The sequence below is a fragment of the Macrobrachium rosenbergii genome, chromosome 55 (assembly GCF_040412425.1).
Source record: "Macrobrachium rosenbergii isolate ZJJX-2024 chromosome 55, ASM4041242v1, whole genome shotgun sequence".
NCBI lineage: Eukaryota > Metazoa > Arthropoda > Malacostraca > Decapoda > Palaemonidae > Macrobrachium > Macrobrachium rosenbergii.
Genome location: NC_089795.1, coordinates 18,137,819 through 18,159,022, shown reverse-complemented (window position 1 = coordinate 18,159,022; position 21,204 = coordinate 18,137,819). Strand labels below are relative to the sequence as shown.

General features: G+C 41.6%; 1 protein-coding gene across 3 annotated transcripts in view; it reads right to left on the bottom strand.

Moving 5' to 3' along the window:
- LOC136835492 (ATP-dependent RNA helicase DDX54) overlaps nt 1-21,204 on the bottom strand; it is a 241,468-nt gene that overhangs the window by 141,568 nt on the left and 78,696 nt on the right. For all 3 annotated transcript variants that reach the window (XM_067099067.1, XM_067099068.1, XM_067099069.1), the window contains exon 6: nt 8,464-8,685. In XM_067099067.1, the coding sequence (XP_066955168.1) occupies nt 8,464-8,685 (222 nt within the window). The remainder of the gene's footprint in view (nt 1-8,463; nt 8,686-21,204) is intronic.

Genomic DNA, 21,204 nt, shown 5'->3' with positions numbered 1-21,204 from the left:
CTGTTTTAGAATCAGATAAAAGAGATTCTACTCTTAGACAGTATGACTCAGCAGTCAAAAATTAGCCTCCTTCCTGAAAGCATCTGAAGCCAAAATCATGACGACTAATTTAGGAGTTTCCTTCTTTAGGTCACTGTTTGAGAAAGGCCTTGCTCCGCCACTATTACCACAGTCAAGTCAGGCATTGAAGAAAGTATTTTTTTTACGGCTTTAAAATCGACCTTACAGATTCCTATTTTCATCCATCCCCAGAGCATGCGCTCGTCTGAGACCAGTATCACGCCCACATTCGATTACGTGGTTTCTCAATGACGTCCTTAAGTTAGCATCAGAGTTGAATAACTTTCATTGCTCTTATCAGGATCTGTTAAGGAAGACTTTATTTTTGATTAGCTTGGCTTCAGGTGCTAGAATCTCAGAGCTGTCGGCTCTCACTAGAGGTGATAGTTTTGTTAACTTCCTCCCGTCTGGAGAGGTCCTCCTTTCCCTGACCCTAGATTTTTAGCTAAGAACGAAGACCCACAGGACAGGTGGTCTCCTTGGAAGGTGGTGCCCCTTCCTCAAGACCAATCTTTATGTCCAGTTTATACACTTAAATCTTACCTCTTAAGAACTCCACAGAGTAAGTCGGGTCCTCTTTTTTATCAGGAGAAAGGTGGTACTCTTTCTCTGAACGCTATAAGACAACAAATTCTGTATTTCATTAAACAGGCCAACCCAGACTCAGTTCCTAAAGTTCATGATATTCGAGCAGTTGCTACTTCCATTAATTACTTTCATAATATGGACTTTTCAGAGTTATCAAAATATACGGGTTGGAAATCACCTCTAGTGTTTAAACGCCACTATTTAAAATCACTCGAAGCCCTGAAATATTCTACAATAGCAGTGGGAAGTGTCATCTCCCACCTTAAATAATCATTTCCTTATCCTTTCCTTTTCCCCGCCCGCCTGCCTCATTTACTTCTCTGCTTATTCTCCTGGTTGATTATGCCTCACTGCCTGGCCCCTCATATTGATGTATCTTGTATCTACTGATGGAAAAGTGTAATCTGACATGCCATAATTGTTTTTCTTATGGGTACTGGGCGGTTTTATTTGGCTCCACGTACCCCAGATATGTTCTGTATATGTTAATTTTCATTAGTCTTGTCTCTTACGTGTTTAGCCTAAGTTTACGTGTATAGTATTAAGGTTGTATTTGCTTGTCCTGTGCACATTTCATGTTTCACTTACCTTTAAGTAATTTTAAGATTTTTGAGGCTTTTCCCCGTCATGCCGGGGACCTCCCTGTTTTATAGTGCTAAGTTTTTTGATGTGCCTTAGATTTAAGATACCTTGCTTTTAGTATTCTTGCTTCATGAAAGAGATTGCTTGATTAAAATTATTTTCGTTACAATTTTTGCATTTTCTTCAGATTACCCCCTTTTTTTCCTAGTAGTTGCAGTCTTGGCATGATTCTCTATCACTATTTCACCGGCTGACACGGGACTGGACTCAGAAAAGGGATTTTGACAGAGGAAAATCTATTTCTGAGGAAGGTCCCGTGTCACCCGGTGACCCTCCCCTGACTCACCTAGTACTCCCCTACTTGCACATGCCAAGTCTGGGGTTAGTGCTAGCATGGAATGAAGTAGGTGGCGCTGGTGTCGCCGTCCTGGCGGGTGTGTTGAGTGTGGGGGCTGTAACGGCTCACCACTCTTTTCCGGGGGTTTTGATAAGGAGAGATCTTTCGAGTATATTTCCGTGGTAGTGGTATTTCACTCACCCTTCATTATACCGACGTCTTCCTAGAAGACGCTCGACTGGGGGTAGTAACCCCAGCTTTCCTGAAAGCTCTTTTCTCTGGTATATCTAGCATTGTTATACCTAGAAATTCATGCTGTAATGGAATTTCACCGGGTGACACGGGACCTTCCTCAGAAATAGATTTTTCCTCTGTCAAAATCCCTTTTTTCTTATACAGTACCATGTACATATACATATCTTCCTCTTACTACTGACTTTTTTTTTTTTTAAACTGGCCAACCTTAAATTTAGCCCAATTTAGGGGTGTGCTTAATATATATTTAGGCTATCCTGTAAAGATTAAAGGCCGTTTCACACCGGATGTGATGCTAAGCACGTTACCCTATATTATGGAGCCATGCTAGCTATACTCGCTATGCATGTGTTCACACCGAAAGCTATGAATATCTGCAAACAATTCATGCAAATATGTATCTATTGTTAATCTGTTCATCTTTACTGCTGTATTTAAAGTTAATTTATATACTATTCTATGAAATCATTTATATTATTTGGACATTTGCTTCTACCATTTGAAAGTGCTCCTGTTTAATAATAATAATAATAATAATAATAATAATAATAATAATAATAATAATAATAATAGGAGGTTCATCTTCTGAATAATAATAATAATAAAAATAATAATAATAATAATAATAATAATAATAATAATAATAATAATAATAATAATAATAATAATAATAGGTTCTATTAATATTACTGCTGCTTCAGCTGCATTTATTTTGTAGAAGACTTTTTCTATTTTCCTTATTTATGGACTTCTCTTCATTGGAGGTGCGTTTAACAACTCGCCTATATTTGTCATTTCATGGGGGAAAAGTAAAAATCTGGATTCTACTTCTTTATATATTCTATACAGTTAGTTCTATAAATTGTTGCACAAATTTTCGACAGACTCTTCTGTCATTCTCCAGCGGGAGCTAGTAGAGGACTGGCAGATTGCATAGGTCCTTCTGAATTTATACACGGGCTTCAGTTGGGGGTCATGGACGGCGAATTCTGATTGGTTGCAGTCGGTGAACTTCAAATCAAATTTCTGCGGGCTGTTACTCGATCCTGACAGATCTTCACAACCTGGGAATATCATTCATTCCAGCTTCCCATTGGCCTGCCGTTTGCATGATGTCATGCCGACTGACATCATCAGTAGTTTGGCTGCTATTGGGCGGAGGATGAATGATGTCATTATTTACTCTTTCTGTCGAGTCAGGGGTTGTCTCAAAGGTGTTGTGGAGCTCATCAGGGCGTCTCCATTCTCAGGGTTGTCATTTTCAGGTATTCATTGGATTTGGTGGGTGTTCTGCATTACTCTTCTCAAATTCATGGTTGGGAGCAATGCCCCTGCGCCGTGTTCATTGTTGGTTTTCTCTTAGCAATGAGGAGCGCCTCTTCAGGCGCAGACGCCGAGGGTCAGCGGCTGCTCCGATTATACTTATATTTTGTATAATACTGTCGTGGGAAATGGAAATATTGTGGGTAGCACGGGCGTGGATCATGATGGCACCCTCCTGGGTGTGGCAGGAGATCCTTTTTGACAGACGCATCGTGATCATTCCAATATAAGCGGCGGGGCATCCTCGGACAGGACATACAAATTGGTAGACCACGTTCTTCTGCTTGAGGGGTTCTCTTGCTGGCGGAGAAGGGTTATTCTTCATCAAGAGATCACGGGTGCGGCGGTTCTTATAATAAATTACAAGATTTATTATCTTACTGTATTCGGTCGGGGTGACGTTTTCCATGACGATTTTCTTCATGGAGCTCTCGTCCTCACAGTACTGGGGCTGCATCCGGGCCTAATAATATATCTTGATGTCATCTTGGGGGGCAGGTTGTGCGCTCTCACCGTTGTACCATTTTTCCAGGCCAGTTCGAATTTCTTTGTTAACTTCTGTTTGTTGGTGAAACCATTATTCACCAACATTTGTGCAGCACGTCAATTCCTTGTTAGTGTCCTGCCAGGTGGAGCAGTGGGAGAGGGCCCTTTAATGAAGGTCCTGACCGTCTGTTCTTAAACCTAGCAGGGCACTCGCTATCTCCATTCAAGCAAAGTCCCAAATTGGTGGATTTTGGGACTTTGCTTGAACGGAGATTTTGGGACTTTCCTTGAAAAATACAGTAAACCCACCATATTCACATTCTCACGATTCGCAGGTTTCTCTGTGGAACATATCTACCCATTATTTGTGGAAAATTTGCCCATTCGCAGTATTTTTCACGGAAAAATATTCACTAATTACTATATTTTCATATAATTTTCATGAATAAATGCACTTTTTGCAATACAACTATTAAAATACTCAGGTATAAGCATTTTTACGGGTTTTTCTTGCGTTTAAACTATCAAAATGGGCAGTTCTAAGTGTTTTTAGAGGGGCTTTAAGTATTCGTGGACTTTAGCTATTTGTGGGGGGGTGCAGTATGCATCCCCCGTGAATACGGGGGTTTACTGTACCACAAATGGCCGAATTTTCTGTGAATAAAGTGTATATATGTTCCACAGAGAAATCCGCGAATCGTGAGAACGCGAATGTGGGGGGTTTACTGTATTTAAATTTAAGCCATGAGGTGGGCATATCTGCTGTGAGACCAAAGTGCACATGAGCGAGGCGAGCTACATCCACAAAAATTGCGCACTCAGCAATCTTGGAAGCTATGTTGCAGAGATTGGTAGCATAGCTTTGCACCCGGTGTGAACAGCCTCACTTAAAACAATGCCAGCAATTAAAAGCTACGTGCCACAGCATGGCTACCATAGCGTGGCGCACTTAGCATCACATCCTGTGTGAACGGCCTTAATACCTTCTTTATTTCTTTAGTGCATTTCTGTGACCTGAGTTTCCTACCGTCATCCAAAGCCATGCCAGAAGTCATAGGGAGGTTAGGATTAATATTCATTTAAAAAACATCAATTTCGTCCAGTATGAGGTCCCTTTCACCATGGAGGCCCAACAGGGTGAGAAACAAAATTTTTACCCACAGTGGTAACTGGTCTGGGATCCTCACCTAGATATACACCGCACCCCCAGTGCCTTAGGGGTCGCCAGTCCATCGAGATCAGACCCAGCACTAAGGGCATGATTTAAAATAAAAAATTTCCCCTCCCGCAACCACATCAGGCACTCTAGTTCTATGGGTGGAGCAGCATGCCATCCAACTCCACCCTCCTTCAAAGTTACAAGAGCAGTAACTTCCGTAATGCAGTGCCATGCAAAGGTTGTCAATGAAAGAGAAAAATTTACAGGAGGATGAGTAAGAGTTACAGGTCCCAATGTTTAGTTGAATCCACAGCAGAGGGAGTAGGCATAAAAAAGCATATGCTCCCCACAGTGGATCTCTATGCACCCACCTTATCAACAGGTTAGGATCAAGGGAAATCAGTAATTATAATCATACAGATACAATGGTAAACAAATTCTACTAATGAGCTTATTTTTAGTAGTACCCTTTTATACATTTCATCCATAAATTCCATAAAGATACAGATACACAGTGACTTTCCCCCTAGTAGAATCATCGAATTTGTTAACCCTTAAATGCCGAGCCTCTATTTACAAAAACCTCTCCCGTGTGTGTTCGTGTCGTGAGTTAGCGCTGGTGGAAAAAAGTTTTTTCAAAAATCACAGCACGCTTAGTTTTTAAGATTAAGAGTTTATTTTTGGCTCATTTTTTTGTCATTGCCTGAAGTTTAGTATGTAAATGCTATCAGAAATGGAAAAAATATCATTATCATATATAAATATTGAAATATATGACAGCGCAAAAAAAAATTTTCATATATAATTTTATACAAATCGCACTGTGAGCAAAACGTTAAGGCTAACGGGTTATTTTGTTTTTCTTTGTATTGTACACTAAATTGCAATGATTTTGGTATATAACAAATTGTAAAACGATCAAAGCAACACAGAGAAAATATTATCACAAAATGATGCATGAATTAATGTTAGGCGGACATTAAAATTTTTTTTTCAAAAATTCACCATAAATCGAAATATTGCGCTAGAGACTTCCCATTTGTTGAAAACTGAAGCTAATTGATTGAATATTACTAGACTGTAAGTGTTTTAGCTTACAATTGCAGTTTTCGACCATTTCGGTCAAGTTAAAGTTGACCAAAGTCGAATTTTTCTCTATTTATCATGATTTATATGAAAATATTTCAAAACTGATAAAAATTTCTACAACCATGAGTTATTTTCTGTTGTATTGTACATGAAATTGTGCACATTTTCATATATAAAACTTTATGTAACGACTAATATAAAACTGTGCAAATATTACATCAACGTGACGAAAGAATTTCTGAGATGTTCGGCCAGGTTACCGCGCAGACGTAAGGAAAATGTTTTTTTCAAAAATTCACCATAAATCGAAATATTGTGCTAGAGACTTCCAATTTATTGCAAAATGAAGGTAAACAATTGAATATTACTAGAATGTAAGATTTTAGCTTACAATTGCGTTTTTACCATTTCGGTCGAGTTAAAGTTGACCGATGGTTGAAATTTTGGCAGTTATCGTGATTTATGTGAAAATATTTCAAAACTGATAAAAGCTACAACCATGAGCTATTTTCGGTTGTATTCTACATGAAATTGCGCACATTTTCATATATAAAAGTTTATGTAACGACTAATGTAAAACGATGCAAACATTACGACAACGTGACTAAAGAATTTCTGAGATGTTCGCAGAGTTACCGCACAGACGTAAGGAAAAAGTTTTTTCAGAAATTTACCATAAATCGAAATATTGTGCTAGAGACTTCCAGTTTGTTGCAAAATGAAGGTACATGATTGAATATTACTAGAATGTAAGAGTTTTAGCTTATAATTGCGTTTTTTTATTTTCGGTCAACTTAAAGTTGACCGAAGGTTGAAATTTTGGCAGTTATCGTGATTTATATGAAAATATTTCAAAACTGATAAAGCTACAACCATGAGTTATTTTCTGTTGTATTCTACATGAAATTGCGCACATTTCCATATATAAAACTTTATGTAACGACTAATATAAAATGGCGGGGCATTATGACAACGTGACGAAAGAATTTCTGGCGTGGATGTAAGGAAAAAGTTTTTTTTCAAAAATTCACCATAAATCGAAATATTGTGCTAGAGACTTCCAATTGGTTGCAAAATGAAGGTAAATGATTGAATATTACTAGAATGTAAGAGTTTTAGCTTACAATTGCGTTTTTTTACCATTTCGGTCGGGTCAAAGTTGACCGAAGGTTGAAATTTTGGCAGTTATCGTGGTTTATATGAAAATATTTCCAAACTGATAAAAGCTACAACCATGGGTTGTATTTTGCTGTATTTTACGTGAAATTGCGCACATTTTCACATATAAAACTTTATGTAACGGCTAATATAGAACAGTGCAAAAATTACGACAAAATGACGAAAGAATTTATGAAATTTTCGGCTGAGTTACAGGCTTTGGGTCGTAAGAAAAGTTTTTCAAAAAATTTACCATAAATCGAAATATTGTGCTAGAGACTTCCAATTTGTTGCAAAATGAAGGTACATGATTGAATATTACTAGAATGTAAGAGTTTTAGCTTACAATTGCGTTTTTCGACCATTTCAGTCGAGTCAAAGTTGACTGAAGGTTGAAATTTTTGTAGTCGACGACGGTGTCCCACTTGGCACCCAACAGACAATTTTAGTCTCCGACTCACCTCATGATACATCCAGTAGGATTCTTTAAGGGTTAATAAATTTTGTTATAGGAGAGCACTTATAATAAGAAAATATAGACTTTCAAAACAAATTCAGATTCTCCATGATTTAAAGCTAAGGTATTTTATTCATACAACTATTGTAAATATTTACAATAAAGACTCACACCTTTACCTTTAGCTACTTTACCACATGTATATACATGTACTTTGTATTAATTCTTGTAATATATGTCATATTACCACATGCATATACATTTACTTTGTATTAATTCTTGTAATATATATGTATTCATATTTACCTGCAAGTCATATTTATTTTTTCACATGATAAAAAGGTGTATCCTTTTGGTCTTTGATCACAAAATCAGGAAGCTTGATGGAGTAGCAAAAGGATTATTGCAGTTAACTATCCCTTTGGCAGGTTTTAAGATCCATCATTGTTCTTGCTTTCTGTTTTTCTACTTTCTCCTCTCCTAATTATATAAAGATCACCTGAATCTGCTATGAAGATGGTGGTGAAGGTGAGCTTGTCAAAAGTCTTAAATCACAACAGGTCCTAGGTCCTGGTCCTCCTATTTTCACAAAAAGATTTTTACTTTGCCTTTTTTTGTGTATCAGTGGACTTAATGTTTGTTAAATGAATTTATTACCATTTTTCTTTCTCTGTGCTCCCTCTATTTTGCTGCCCTATGTCTCTATAAATTACTTTATCATCTTATATTATTTACTTAATATTTAATTTTATTTTTCACTCTAATTCCACTAACAAATCATTTTCTTCCGGAATTGTTTGTTAGTAAAATTCAGTCTTGATTTCTACAAAGTTTTACATTCTTTAAAGCCTATTTCCTTTTCATGCTTTTCTTCCTCCTCTACCGTGTAATTAACATATAAACATGAAACAAACTGTATAATAATAAAACAAAAGGTCAACAATGACAAATACCCGAAGCATAACTTACCGAATAAGAACAGGATCAGCGAGCCCAGCTCGAGCAAATTCAACAAGCATTTTTGGAAGAGTAGCAGAAAAAAGCAGGGTTTGTCGCTGTTCTGGAAGACACTTCACAATACTATTTAACTGCTCTGCAAAACCCATCTCAAAAAGACGATCCGCTTCATCAAAGACTACATACTCGACTGTCTTGAGCTTCAGGTTCATTTCAACAATAAGATGAGCCAATCTAGAAAAAAAAAAAAACAAAATGTAAGCAGCTCCACAATACTGTTTACCAGCAATCCACCCCGCCCGCCTTCTTTGAGATGACTGACCACAGCAAACAAACTTTTAATGTGAAGAAAATAAGGAATCATATAAAACATAAACTGTTCTAGGTATGGAAATTTTTCTGCTTATATTGGAATGTTACTTTCCAATATACTAAAGAAAAAAAGTTAAAGCATGCATAAAAGAATTTGTTTTGATTACAGTGCATTACCTTATTGAACGTTCTACTGGTGTCCACCACTCTGCTATTACCAGAGATCCACCATTTAATTAACCTCTCTGCTAGTAAACAACTATTCTAATATTGTGGGAGTCTATCACTGTAATTACTGATTTATTTTTTCAGTTATTCCACACTTAACTGACAATACCAGCAATTTTCCAATCATTTACAGTTCCAATAGTAATGCAACCTTTTACTGACAACTGTAGTATTGCTACATCATTTTACCCACTGCTCTCATTGGTGATCGTGTAGACCAGTGTGGCAGGTGAAATCAAAGGCAGACATAAAAAACTTTATTTACCTCAAAGACCCATCCCACCAAGTGCCTACATTGTGATGCTTCCCTCAGGCCACCTCACAACATAAACATAAACAAACATAACATAAACAAATGACAAGTGCGAAGCACAACGTCATGCACAGACATTCTCAACAGAGTTAACATATTCCCTCTTTTGAAAGGAAGCAAATCTACTTCCAAAGTAATAAGCATTACATGAAATAGAAAAAATACTGTCTACTTATAAAAGCTATTTAAGACTTTACAGATCCACTCTCAAATACTTTAGCTATTCTCGAAGAATTTACCCCCTTTTTTGTTAACACATCAGCCAACGGTGCTGTTGAATCTACCCAAAATATCTTGAACTCTCCATTCTGAACCAATTCTTTGAGAGAACAGCTAAGTCAATTCACAGTCTCTTTTCTGAAACTTTTAACAGCATGCACATTCTCATAAAGAGAACAGTTATCCACATAGAGTTCCACAGGCAGATTTCTCTTTCCATCATACAATATTTGGGACAACATGTTGCCAAGACAGTAAGCAGGCCATATCCACTGCCTCAGCAGCTGCCAGTGTTTCTGCTGCAAGAGTGCTTTTTACAACCCTTCTTATTTTCTTTGACTCCCAGCATAAAGGACAACTACTTCCATTTTCACCCACTTGGAAAGTCACAAAGCCTCCAGCACTGCTAAATCCATCAGGGAGATTGGCATAAGAAGCATCACTGTACACAACCAACTTAAACTTAAAGCTGTCACCCAGTCCTGGGAAGTACGTACAGCTCTCAAAGGTACAGGCTTTTCTTAGACATTTGTTTGCCTCACTCAGATCTTTTACTTTAGGTTATTTATTTTACAGCTTAATTCCAAAACATCATATGACAAGTCAGGTCTTAACTTAGTACATAACCATCCTAGTTGGTCTACTAGACTCTTAAAATTCTCCTTTTCTTCTTCATTACACGCTATATTCTTGGTTAATCCCCTCTAAGATTTACAATACTCATTTTGATGAAGTGTGACCCCATGCTCATTCTGTACAATATCCAGGCCAATGCATCTGAATACAGCATTACTTTGCTCCCTAACTTGAAAATGGTTTCTGATTTGGGCAATGACCACACTTTCAAATTTCTTTACTCCTCCCTACAAGAAATCATCTAAATGCATCAAAAACATACCACATAAATCTCTTTCATCATACCAATAGAATGCTGCAGGGTCAGTTTTCACCTGATTACATCCCATCTTCAACAGGAAAGTCTACACTCTGAGATACCATTTTCTAACAGACCATACACACATTTTTTTTAATTTCCAAAGGACATTATCATCACAGCCAGCTTCAACAGGTGGAATAAGATACACTTCACGCTCAAACTGTTCACACTGTAGGAATGCAGCCTTAATATCAACTGAATTCACTGCCCATCTCTTGGAAGACTATATACCAACAAAGGACCACAACACTTCCTTGCTAACAGTGGGAGAATCTGATTGGATTTCTCCTTTAACTTCAAAACCTCTGGCAACTAGCCGTGCTTTAATTTTCTTTTACCCATCACTGCTTTCCCTTTCTGTTACCACCCATCAAACTGATGATGCCTTTTGACCCAAGTTACGAATTTCCTCATATACACCAAATTCTTCCAGGTTTTTAGTTCTCCTTGTTTTGGTTTATCATGTTCCTGACTTTCTTTGTTTTCACAAGCCATTACTATTTCACTGGGTTCCTGGACTTCATCTTCTGAAACTGGTACCCATTTTTCTACATCTCTGTTCCAGTCAATGGCTGTTATATGTCCATTTTTATGTTTAATATTCCTACAACTACTATATTTTCCTGTAGATTTTCCAGCGCAGCTGTGAACAGTTCCTGTCAGCCATTCATCACACTCTTTTGGGCAGGAATCTTACTCTCTGTCCAATCTTTGGAATACCCTTGATTGTTAAATTATCTTCAGATGAAGTGTCCTCAACTTTGGTGTGGTTCTCTTTTTCTTCCTCCTCATTTTTTTATTTTCCACTGGATTTATAACTGATTCTATCTCACTCTTCTTGCTACTGTCCATTTCATCCTTTGCTCTTTGATGTCTCAACATGTCAAACAGTGCATTTCTCCTTCTTCAGTGTTTCTATCAAAACTGTATGGTATCTCCTGAATGTGTGTTTCATGTGCTCTTACAATATTTGAACCATACTTCAAAATCATTGTTTTGCCATCTTGAACAATGACTGTTGCTGGTCCTTTCCATTCCTTTAGCTCTTCCCTCTTAAAATAGACTTGATCTCTCTTCTTAAGGATTTTACCGGTGGTTCTTACTTTGTGACTTAGTGCCTGTTATTTTCTCAGAAGTTTCAGCAGGAATAAAGGCTTTTCTTGCAGGGTGGCAAGCATTGACATGTTTGTACCCTCCAGTGCAGGAAGTTCATTCATGGTACATGGTAGGTTAGGATTCCACCCATACACGAGCTGATAAGGACTAAAACCCCCTATCACTTGGAGACAATTTTCACAATTTTCAGCACTGACTGCCCATGCCAAAGTCAATTTTAAAGACAGTCCTGGTTGCTCTGCTCTCATTTTTGTCACTATTTCGTCTATAACTGCATGATTACGCTCACACAGGCCATTAATGATGGGAGAATATGCTAAGAGTGGCATTACTTGAATGTTCATGTTCTCACACATTTTTAGAAGCCTGTTGTTGGCAAACTCCCCACTATTATCACACAAGGATTTCACAGGGGGTCCCAAACCAGTTCCTAACTATGTCTCCATAATTTTCTCTGTTATCTCCTTGGGTTCTTTACTTCTTGTCACAAAGACTTTGAGAACCTTGTTGCCATATCAACCATATGCAGAAAATATATATCCCCCTTTTTATATAAAAACTCCTTTAGATCTAATGCCACTACTTCATTGAACTCCTTTGCCATATTCACACTAACAATTGGCCTTGATGGTGTTTTCTTACATTTCATGCATATCTCACAGCTATCTGACACTTCTTCAGCATACATGTAGCACATTTCCTCCTTAACACCAGCATCCTTCAACAGCTGAATCAGTCTCTTAGATATGGGATGACTGAACTGTTGGTGCAATTTTCCTGTATTCTTCTTCTTTTCCTTTCTCATTATCTCCCAAGGTAATCATTGTTTCTTCTGTTTTCTTCCAGGGTTCTTTATCATCCCTTAGTGGAAGGGAATAGTGTCCTGAAGAAGTGCACCTCAATTTCAACTTTTTTCCATGAATTTCTGCAGTATCATTTTCTAAGTCTAATTTCATTTGTGTTCTCTTCATAGATTTTTTACTGAATAAAAGGGGGATAGAGTAGTTCACCACATCTACTATCACACTTGCTCTGTCACATATATTGTTCACTGGAAATTTTACTTTCATCATTGATTTATACATATTACCATCACCAAACTTAAACATTCTTTCACTTCCTTCCTCTTCTATTCTCAGTTTTTCCTTATCCGACAAAGACTGTGTGTATGCTTTTAACCAATCACTACCACATGCTGTATAACTGCTGGCTGTGTCCAGGACAGCACAATTAATAGATTCTGTCATCAACACTGACATCATTTTAGTATTTTCTATAACAGAATATAACTCTTCCTCCTTTACACTACTTACAAACATTTTTTGGACATGCTGGAGACAGATGCTACTCTAATCCACACACATAACATTTCCTAACCTTATCATATATGGGAGTTGAGTTTCTCTGCCTATTTGTTTCACTTCTGTTTGCTATGCTTCCTCTTCATCTACCTCTAAACCTTCCCTGTCCTCTTCCACATGTAATGAAATTTACCTCCTCCGTGCTAAACACTGGTTCAGGTTTTATCACCACAGCAGGGGTCTCACTCTCACTCCTGTTTGACACTGCACCCAATGATAACACTTCGAATCAAACATTTTGTCTGTTTCACTAAGGGACACTCCTGTCAACACTATTTGTTTGTCTTTAACCTCTAGCCCTGCACTGTTTAGTAGCTTAAATGCTAAAATACATTTTGGTATACTTACTTTATACCTCTCCAGAACTGCACGTCTCTTCACAAATTCCAAAATGTACTTCTCCATTGTATGTTCCTTTTCCTTTTTGTAGCTGTCAAACCTTGTCCATGCCTCATACACTGGTGACATGTCATCCTTCTTGTACCAATTGTCCAAGTGTTGAAGCAAAACTTTCATCCTATCTTCTACTGTCAACTCTTCAACATCCACTTCCAAGAAACTCTTGCTCCTTACCTCTCTTCCTTCTGGGAACAACAGGGCAACAACCACAGCCTGTTTCTTTTTCTCTATACTTGTGACAGGCTGCCATGTTTTCAGCTTGTTCCTAGCAGTCATAATCTTTATCAGTGGCAAAAACTGGCAACACCAGCCACCCGCCACATTTGCCAACACTACCAATGTTTATGTTCTCTTTCTTCTAAATTACACGTTAATCTTCTTCCTGCCACAACCACGCTCTGCTACCATCTGTTGATTGTGTAGACCAGTGTGGCAGGCAAAATCAAAGGCAGATATAAAAAATGATATTTTAATGATAAAATAAAGTTTGTTCATACTTACCTGGCAGATATATATATAGCTGTATTCTCTGTTAGTCCGACAGAATTTCAAAACTTACGACACACGCAGTGGGAGATCAGGTGGTTAGTACCCATTCCCGCCGCTGGGAGGCGGTATCAGGAACCATTCCCATTTTCTATTCAGATTTTCTAGTGCCACTGTCTCCTGAGGGGAGGTGGGCGGGCACTATGAATATATATATCTGCCAGGTAAGTATGAACAAACTTTATTTTATCATTAAAATATCATTTTGTTCATGAAACTTACCTGTCAGATATATATATAGCTGAATACCACCATTGGAGGTGGTACAGACAGAATAGGATTGGGAAAAACACACTACAAGTAGGTGAAAGATATTTTGGTTCCTTACCTGTTAGCATAGCTGACTTCGTGATTACTGTCACCCAAGTCCGCTTCTGCTTAACTAGAGTCTCCAGCAAGGGTGTGACCTGTATAGCTGGTGAGTTCTAGATGATCTGTCAACGGGGCGTGACCACAGTGTGACAAGACCATATTGACCATACAATGAGGGCAAAAGTAAAAACCAACCACCTGACCAAGCCTAACTAAGTTAGGATAACGCAACTAAAGCTAACGATTGGGAAGTCCATACAGGCAGTCGACCCAACAACCATAAAAACACTATCCAACCATTTTCTATAGGATAGGATGAGTGTCATCCCCTGCCCCCAGGAAAGTATCTGCGGAAACGATGGTCCTAGCGAAGAAGCAGTTCTCATATGTCGTCTTCACATCTCTCAGGTAGTGTGGCGAACACAGAGTTGCTCGCCAAAATGTGGCACCCAGAATGTTGCTGAGTGACATATTTTTCTGAAAAGCCACTGAAGTCGCAACCGCCCTCACCTCGTGAGCATTGACTTTCAGAAGTTTAAAATCAGAGTCTTGACAGGATGAATGGGCTTCTTTAATCGTATCTCTCAGAAAGAAAGCCAGAGCATTCTTTGACATAGGTAAGTCCGGTCTCTTTACGGAACACCATAAACTATCTGAGGGACCTCGACTTTCCTTCGTCTTGTCTAAGTAGACTTTGAGAGCCCTAACAGGGCAAAGGACTCTCTCTGGCTCTTGAATAAGGATTTCAGCCATACCCTTGATTTCAAGCTCTTGGGCCAAGGGTTAGACGCAGGTTCTCATTTTTCGCTAAAAGGAAGGGCTTAAGGAACAAACTGCGTTATGCCCTTTAAAGCCTATATGCCTACTAAAGGCTTGCAGTTCACTAACCCTCTTTGCCGTTGCTAGAGCGGTTAGAAAAATAGTCTTCTAGTATATGTTCCTCAATGACGCAGAAACGAAGAGGCTCAAACGAACTGGACATGAGGAACCGAAGCACAACATCCAAATTCCAAGAAGGAGTCCTTAGCCGAGGCACCTTCGAGGTTTCGAAGGATCTGAAGAGATCGTGAAGGTCTCTGTTGTTAGACAGATCCAAGTCTCTATGCCTAAAAACAGATGATAGCATGCTTCTATACCCCTTTATAGTCGAGACTGCAAGTTTCACATCACTCCTCAGAAATAAGAGGAAGTCTGCTATCTGGCTCACAGAGGTCGTGGTGGAGGAAATGCCCTTCTTTCTACACCATCTCCTAAAGACGGTCCACTTGATTGGTACAAATTGCTGGAAGAGAGTCTTCTCGCTCTGGCAATAGCTTTAGCCACTGGTCTAGAAAAACCTCTTGCTCTGGCCAGCTTCTCGATAGTCTGAATGCAGTCAGACACAGAGCGGGGAGGTTTTTGTGGTACCTCTCGAAGTGGGGTTGTCTGAGTAGATCGACTCTCATGGGCAGAGATCTCGGAAAGTCTACTAGGAAGGACATGACCTCTGTGAACCATTCCCTCGAAGGCCAAAATGGGGCGATCAACGTCATCCTCGTCCCTTCCGACGACGCAAACTTTCTGATGACTTCTCCGATGATTTTGTGCGGAGGAAAGGCATACACGTCCATCCCCGACCAGTCCCAAAGAAGAGCGTCCACTGAGAGAGCTCCTGGGTCGAGAACAGGGAGCAGTAAAGAGGAAGTCTCTTCGTCTTGGAGGTTGCAAGAGATCTACCAAGGGACGTCCCCAAAGCTTCCACAGTCCTTGACACACCTCTTGGTGTAGGATCCATTCGGTCGGGAGCAGTTGTCGCTGCCGACTTAGAAGATCCGCACGGACGTTCTCGCCTGCAACAAACCTCGTGAGGATCGTAATATTTCGGGCCTGTGCCCACAGAAGAATGTCCTTTGCTAAGGCGAACAGGGACCGAGAGTGAGTTCCCCTGTTTCTTGAGGTATGAAAGGGCCGTGGTGTTGTCCGAGTTGATCTGGACAACTTTCGGTTCGAGACTCGCTCCTCGAAGAAAAGAAGGGCCAACTGAATCGCCCCCAATTCTTTGAGGTTTATGTGCCAGGACACCTGTTCCCCTCTCCAGGTGCCCGACACTTCTTCCTCCCCAGTGTTGCTCCCCACCCCGAAATGGACGCGTCGGAAAACAACACTAGGTCGGGGTTCTGAAGTTGAAGAGAAAGGCCTTCTGCCAACTTTGAAGGATCGAGCCACCACCGAAGGTGATTCTTTACCTTTGGCGAGATACTCAGAGAAGCTTCCAGATTCTCCTTGTCCTGCCAGTTCTCTGCAAGGAAGAATTGAAGCGGTCTGAGGTGCAGTCTCCCCAGGAAACAAACTTCTCCAGTGATGAAATGGTCCCCAGCAGACTCATCCATTCCCTCACCGAGCATGTTTCTTTCCTCAGGAAGGCTGAAACTTTTCTAAACACTGAAGTTGTCTTTCTTGAGACGGAAATGCTCGAAAAGCCACTGAATCCATCTGAATCCCCAGATAAACGATGGACTGAGTCGGGTCAGATGGGACTTTTCAAATTCACCAGAAGTCCCAGGGACTTCGTCAAGGTCAAAGTCGTGTGAGATCCTCCAGACACCTTGTCATTGACGAGGCTCGAATGAGCCAATCGTCCAAATAAAGGGAGATTCTTATTCCTCCAAGGCGAAGCCATCTTGCAACATTCCTCATCAAGATCGTGAAAACCATAGGAGCTGTGCTGAGCCCGAAGCAAAGGGCCCTGAACTGGAATACCTGTCCCCAGGACAAATCTCAGGTATTTCCTCGATAGAGGATGTATAGGGACGTGAAAATAGGCGTCCTGGAGATCGAGAGAAACCATCCAGTCGCCTGGTCTTAGGGCTCCCCATGACCGACTGGGGCGTCTCCATTACGAACTTTTCCTTCAGAACGAAATGGTTCAACTTGCTGACGTCCAGAACTGGTCTCCAACCCCTGACTGCTTCGGGAACCAGAAACAGCCTGTTGTAAAAGCCCGGGGATTGTAAATCCGAGACTTGCTCCACAGCTCTCTTCTCGAGCATTTGATCGAGCAGGTTGAAGAGAATTTGTTGTTTCTCCTGATGATAGGATGGCGACAGATCTATAGGAATCGTACTCAATGGAGGCAATCGAGGAATGGGATCTTGTATCCCTTTTCGATGACTTGGAGGGACCAGCTGTCCGTCCCTCTCTCTCCAGGCTTTTGCAAAAGAAAGGAGCCTGGCTCCTACCGGTGTCTGAAGGTCTAAGGAGTCATTTCTTGCCCCTGGTCTTAGAAGGGGCTCTACTTCTTGAGGACCTCTGCCTCGAAAGGACGATCTAGAGGAAGGCCTTCCACGAAAGGGCTTCTGAATCTTGGAAGTCTGTCCAAGGAAGAAGTCGAAGGGGCTGCAGGACGTCTAGAAGACTGGGCCAGGAGGTCCTGAGTAGCCTTCTCTTGCAATGTGGAGGCCATATCCTTGACTAAGGGTTGGGGAAAAGATGGCTAGAAAGCGGAGCGAACAACAATTCTGCCTTCTGAGTAGGAGAGACCGACTTAGCCGTGAAGTTGCAGTAAATGGCTCTCTTCTTTAAAAGCCCCGTGAAATGGGCAGCCAGTTCTTCGGAGCCATCCCTAACCGCCTTGTCCATACAGGATAGGACACTAAACAAGTCTCCCAGGCTAATGGAGTCAGGGCTACGAGCCTGCAAGTCCAAGACTCCCAGGCACCAGTCCAAAAAGTTAAAACTTCTAAGGACCTGAAAAGGCCTTTCAGATGGTGATCAATCTCAGATAAAGACCAGGATACCTTTGCTGAAGAAAGGAGAGACCTTCTGGGAGCGTCCACAAGGCTGGCAAAATCCCCTTGGGAAGAGGAAGGAACTCTCCAACCAACCTCCTCTCCTGTCTCGTACCAAATTCCTGCTTTTCCACTCAATCTTGAAGGAGGTAGGGCGAAAGAAGTCTTGCACTGAGCCTTCCTGGAGTCCATCCACTCTTGAACCTTGCTAAAGGCCCTCTTCGTAGAGAGAGACGTAGCCATCTTCACAAAACCAGAAGACTTTTGTGACTTAGACGAGGTTAGCTGCGAGGGGAGGGCGAGGAGCAGAGGTTGAAACTTGTCCCCAAACAAGTCTTTCAGCAGCCTAGTTAAGACTTGGTAGTCTGCAGAAGCTGAAGAAGAAGAGGACTGATCCTCAACTGCAGGATCGAGCGCCAAGAAAGCTCTCCTTCTTCCACAGGAGCAACGGAAGGGGCAGGAGAAGAACCGGAAGGACGAAGTCCTTGCAGACCAACATGCAAAAGGGACTTCTGCTTGGAAGAAGTCCGAGAGGAGTCACGAAAGTCACGAGCAGAAGAATCCAAATGAGAGTCTCGACGAGCGTCCTGACGAGAATCCCGACGAGCTTCTTGACGAACGATCCGACGAGAGTCCTGGTGAGAGCGAGCAGCGAGAGGCGTCATGCCTCGCAGCAAGAAAGGCGTCGTGCGAGCAGCAAGGGGAGGCGTCTTGACGAACTGCAAGGGGGCGTCCCTGACGAGCAGCCAGGAGGCGTCATGACGAGCAGCAAGGGGGCGTCATGTCGAGCAGCAAGGGAGGCGTCCTGCCGAGCAGCATGAGAAGCGCCACGCTTAGCAGCATGAGAAGCGTCACGCTTAGCAGCATGAGCGTCCACGCTTAGCAGCATGAGAAGCGTCATGACGAGAAACAAGAGGGTCGTCGAAACGAGGGGCGTCAAGCCTGGCAGCGTGAAGCGTATCAGAAAGCGGGAAATTGCGATCCCTGCCAAGACCAGTAAAACGCTGAGCAACAGGACTTCTAGCGGGCGGCGAAGCATGAGACGACGACGAACGAGGAGAAGGAGAAGGGGAAGGTTTAGACCTCTTGATCGGCAGCCGGGAATCCTTCCGACGACGACACGCATCAGTCTCCTTCTGGGCCATTAAAGAAGCCAATTGCTCCTGCATGCCAAGGAGCAGCTTACGAGTAGGAGAAGATTCTACCTCAGGAGAAGGACTGATCCTATGAGAAGAAGAGGGGCGAGGGCGCCTTCTTGCTTCTCACAGGGGAAGCAACAGCCTTCTTTCTGGAGCGGCGGAGGCGCTCAAAAGCGTCATCGTCCGATGGCGTCCTGGTCCTCTTCTGCGGTGGGATGGCGTCAAAATCCTCCGGAGAAGAGCGAAGAGGCGTCACGAGAAAAGGGGCGTGAAGCGTCCCCTTCTTTGAAGCTTCTCTTCAAAGGGCGAGAATCCCGAGATTTCCATTCCCGGCGCGGGAGGAGGAATCGGGGAAGAGAAGCAATCGCCAAGGATTCGTGCCCGTGCCACGATCCTTGGCAGCCTGGGAAGCGTCATCAGGACATGCCGAAGGGACGCCAGATCGGTGGGGGTCCGCGTAACCCTCTTGCGGCTTTCGACTTGCCCACTCCCTGAGTCCTGGGAGTCCGACAGAGGTCTAGACCTAGAGGCGTTATACGGCGATCTGACGCCCCCTCCACAACACTAGGGGACGGACACTATCACTGCACTTCACAGCACTTTGAAGAGCGAGCATATTAGCTTCCAAGGTACGAATGGAAGACATAATAATCGCCAGGGCATCACCATCCGCAGACACAACCCCAGGGTTGGGGCAACACCACAGGGTTAGGAAGAGCTACGTCTACAGGAGGGTTAACAGGTGAAAGCACACTACCCTGACTCCTACCACTTCTGGAGGAAGACCTCCTGAGCCTATCTCGCTCTAGCTTTCTCACATAAGAATCATAAGTCCTCCAACTAGCATCAGACAAAGATTCACACTCCTTGCATCGGTCATTCAACAAACAAACATGTCCTCTACAACCCGAGCATACAGTGTGAGGATCTACCAAAATTTTCGGTAGCCTCACCTTACAGTCTTGCACACGGCAAACTCGATAACTAGAAGAACTAGATTCAGACATCTTACTCCCAGGAAAAAACAAAGCCAAATCCAAAACAATCCACAATAGCGTATGCCTAGCCACAAGTCCAAGTCAAAAACCAAAAATCAAACCAATACTCAAGTGACAATCAAGTTTTATCCGAAATCCAAGACGGAGGTACTGAAAACAAGTGTTGACAGTACCGGCGACAGAGAAAATCTGAATAGAAAATGGGAATGGTTCCTGATACCCGCCTCCCAGCGGCGGAATGGGTACTAACCACCTGATCTCCCACTGCGTGTGTCGTAAGTTTTGAAATTCTGTCGGACTAACAGAGAATACAGCTATATATATATCTGACAGGTAAGTTTCATGAACAAAACTTACTTTATTTACCTCAGAGATCCAACGTACCAAGTGCCTACATTGTGACGCTTCCCTCAGGTCACCCCACAACATAAACATAAACAAACATAACATAAACAAATGACAAGCGCGAAGCACATCATGCACAGACATTCTCAACAGAGTTAACACTCACGTACTTCCTCCATTTTAATGACAGTTCTACTGGCACCCCACCATTCTACTGACTGAAATACAAGTGCTTCATTCCATTTACACTTTCATCATTCTTCTGGCCTTCCAACAATTTTCCACCACTCTCCTAATTAATCTACCAATATTCCTTATCAAGTTCCTCTTGTGGCATAAAAAAAGTCACAACTCCCCCAATCTCTTTTTGCTTTGTTAGAACTTGTTCTTTTTTTTTTTTAGCTTTAGTTTACCCCATTTTGTTGTTTATTTTAGTTTCCGCATCAGGGTTTTGAGTTTTCTTCCTCTACATTATTTTGAGTTTCTATTCTTGTTTTGATCCTTGGCTTGTTTTTTCTCAGAGTCCTGTTTTTGGTTTCCTTGGACTGCCGAGGTGTAATCGGAAGTCCCTGCGCCCTAGTAGAGCAGTCTAGTTCTGGCCACCGTGTTCGTACGTTTGGATACAGCAAGTTCGCACCTGTATTCTGCATCTATTCACTTTTTCCTTGCAGTGATATCCTGCTGCAACGCTGCTGCCTCAACTTGCTGTAGCCTTGGGCCAGTATCTGCCTGGGGAACCTTGCTGTGAGCAGGTATAAGTT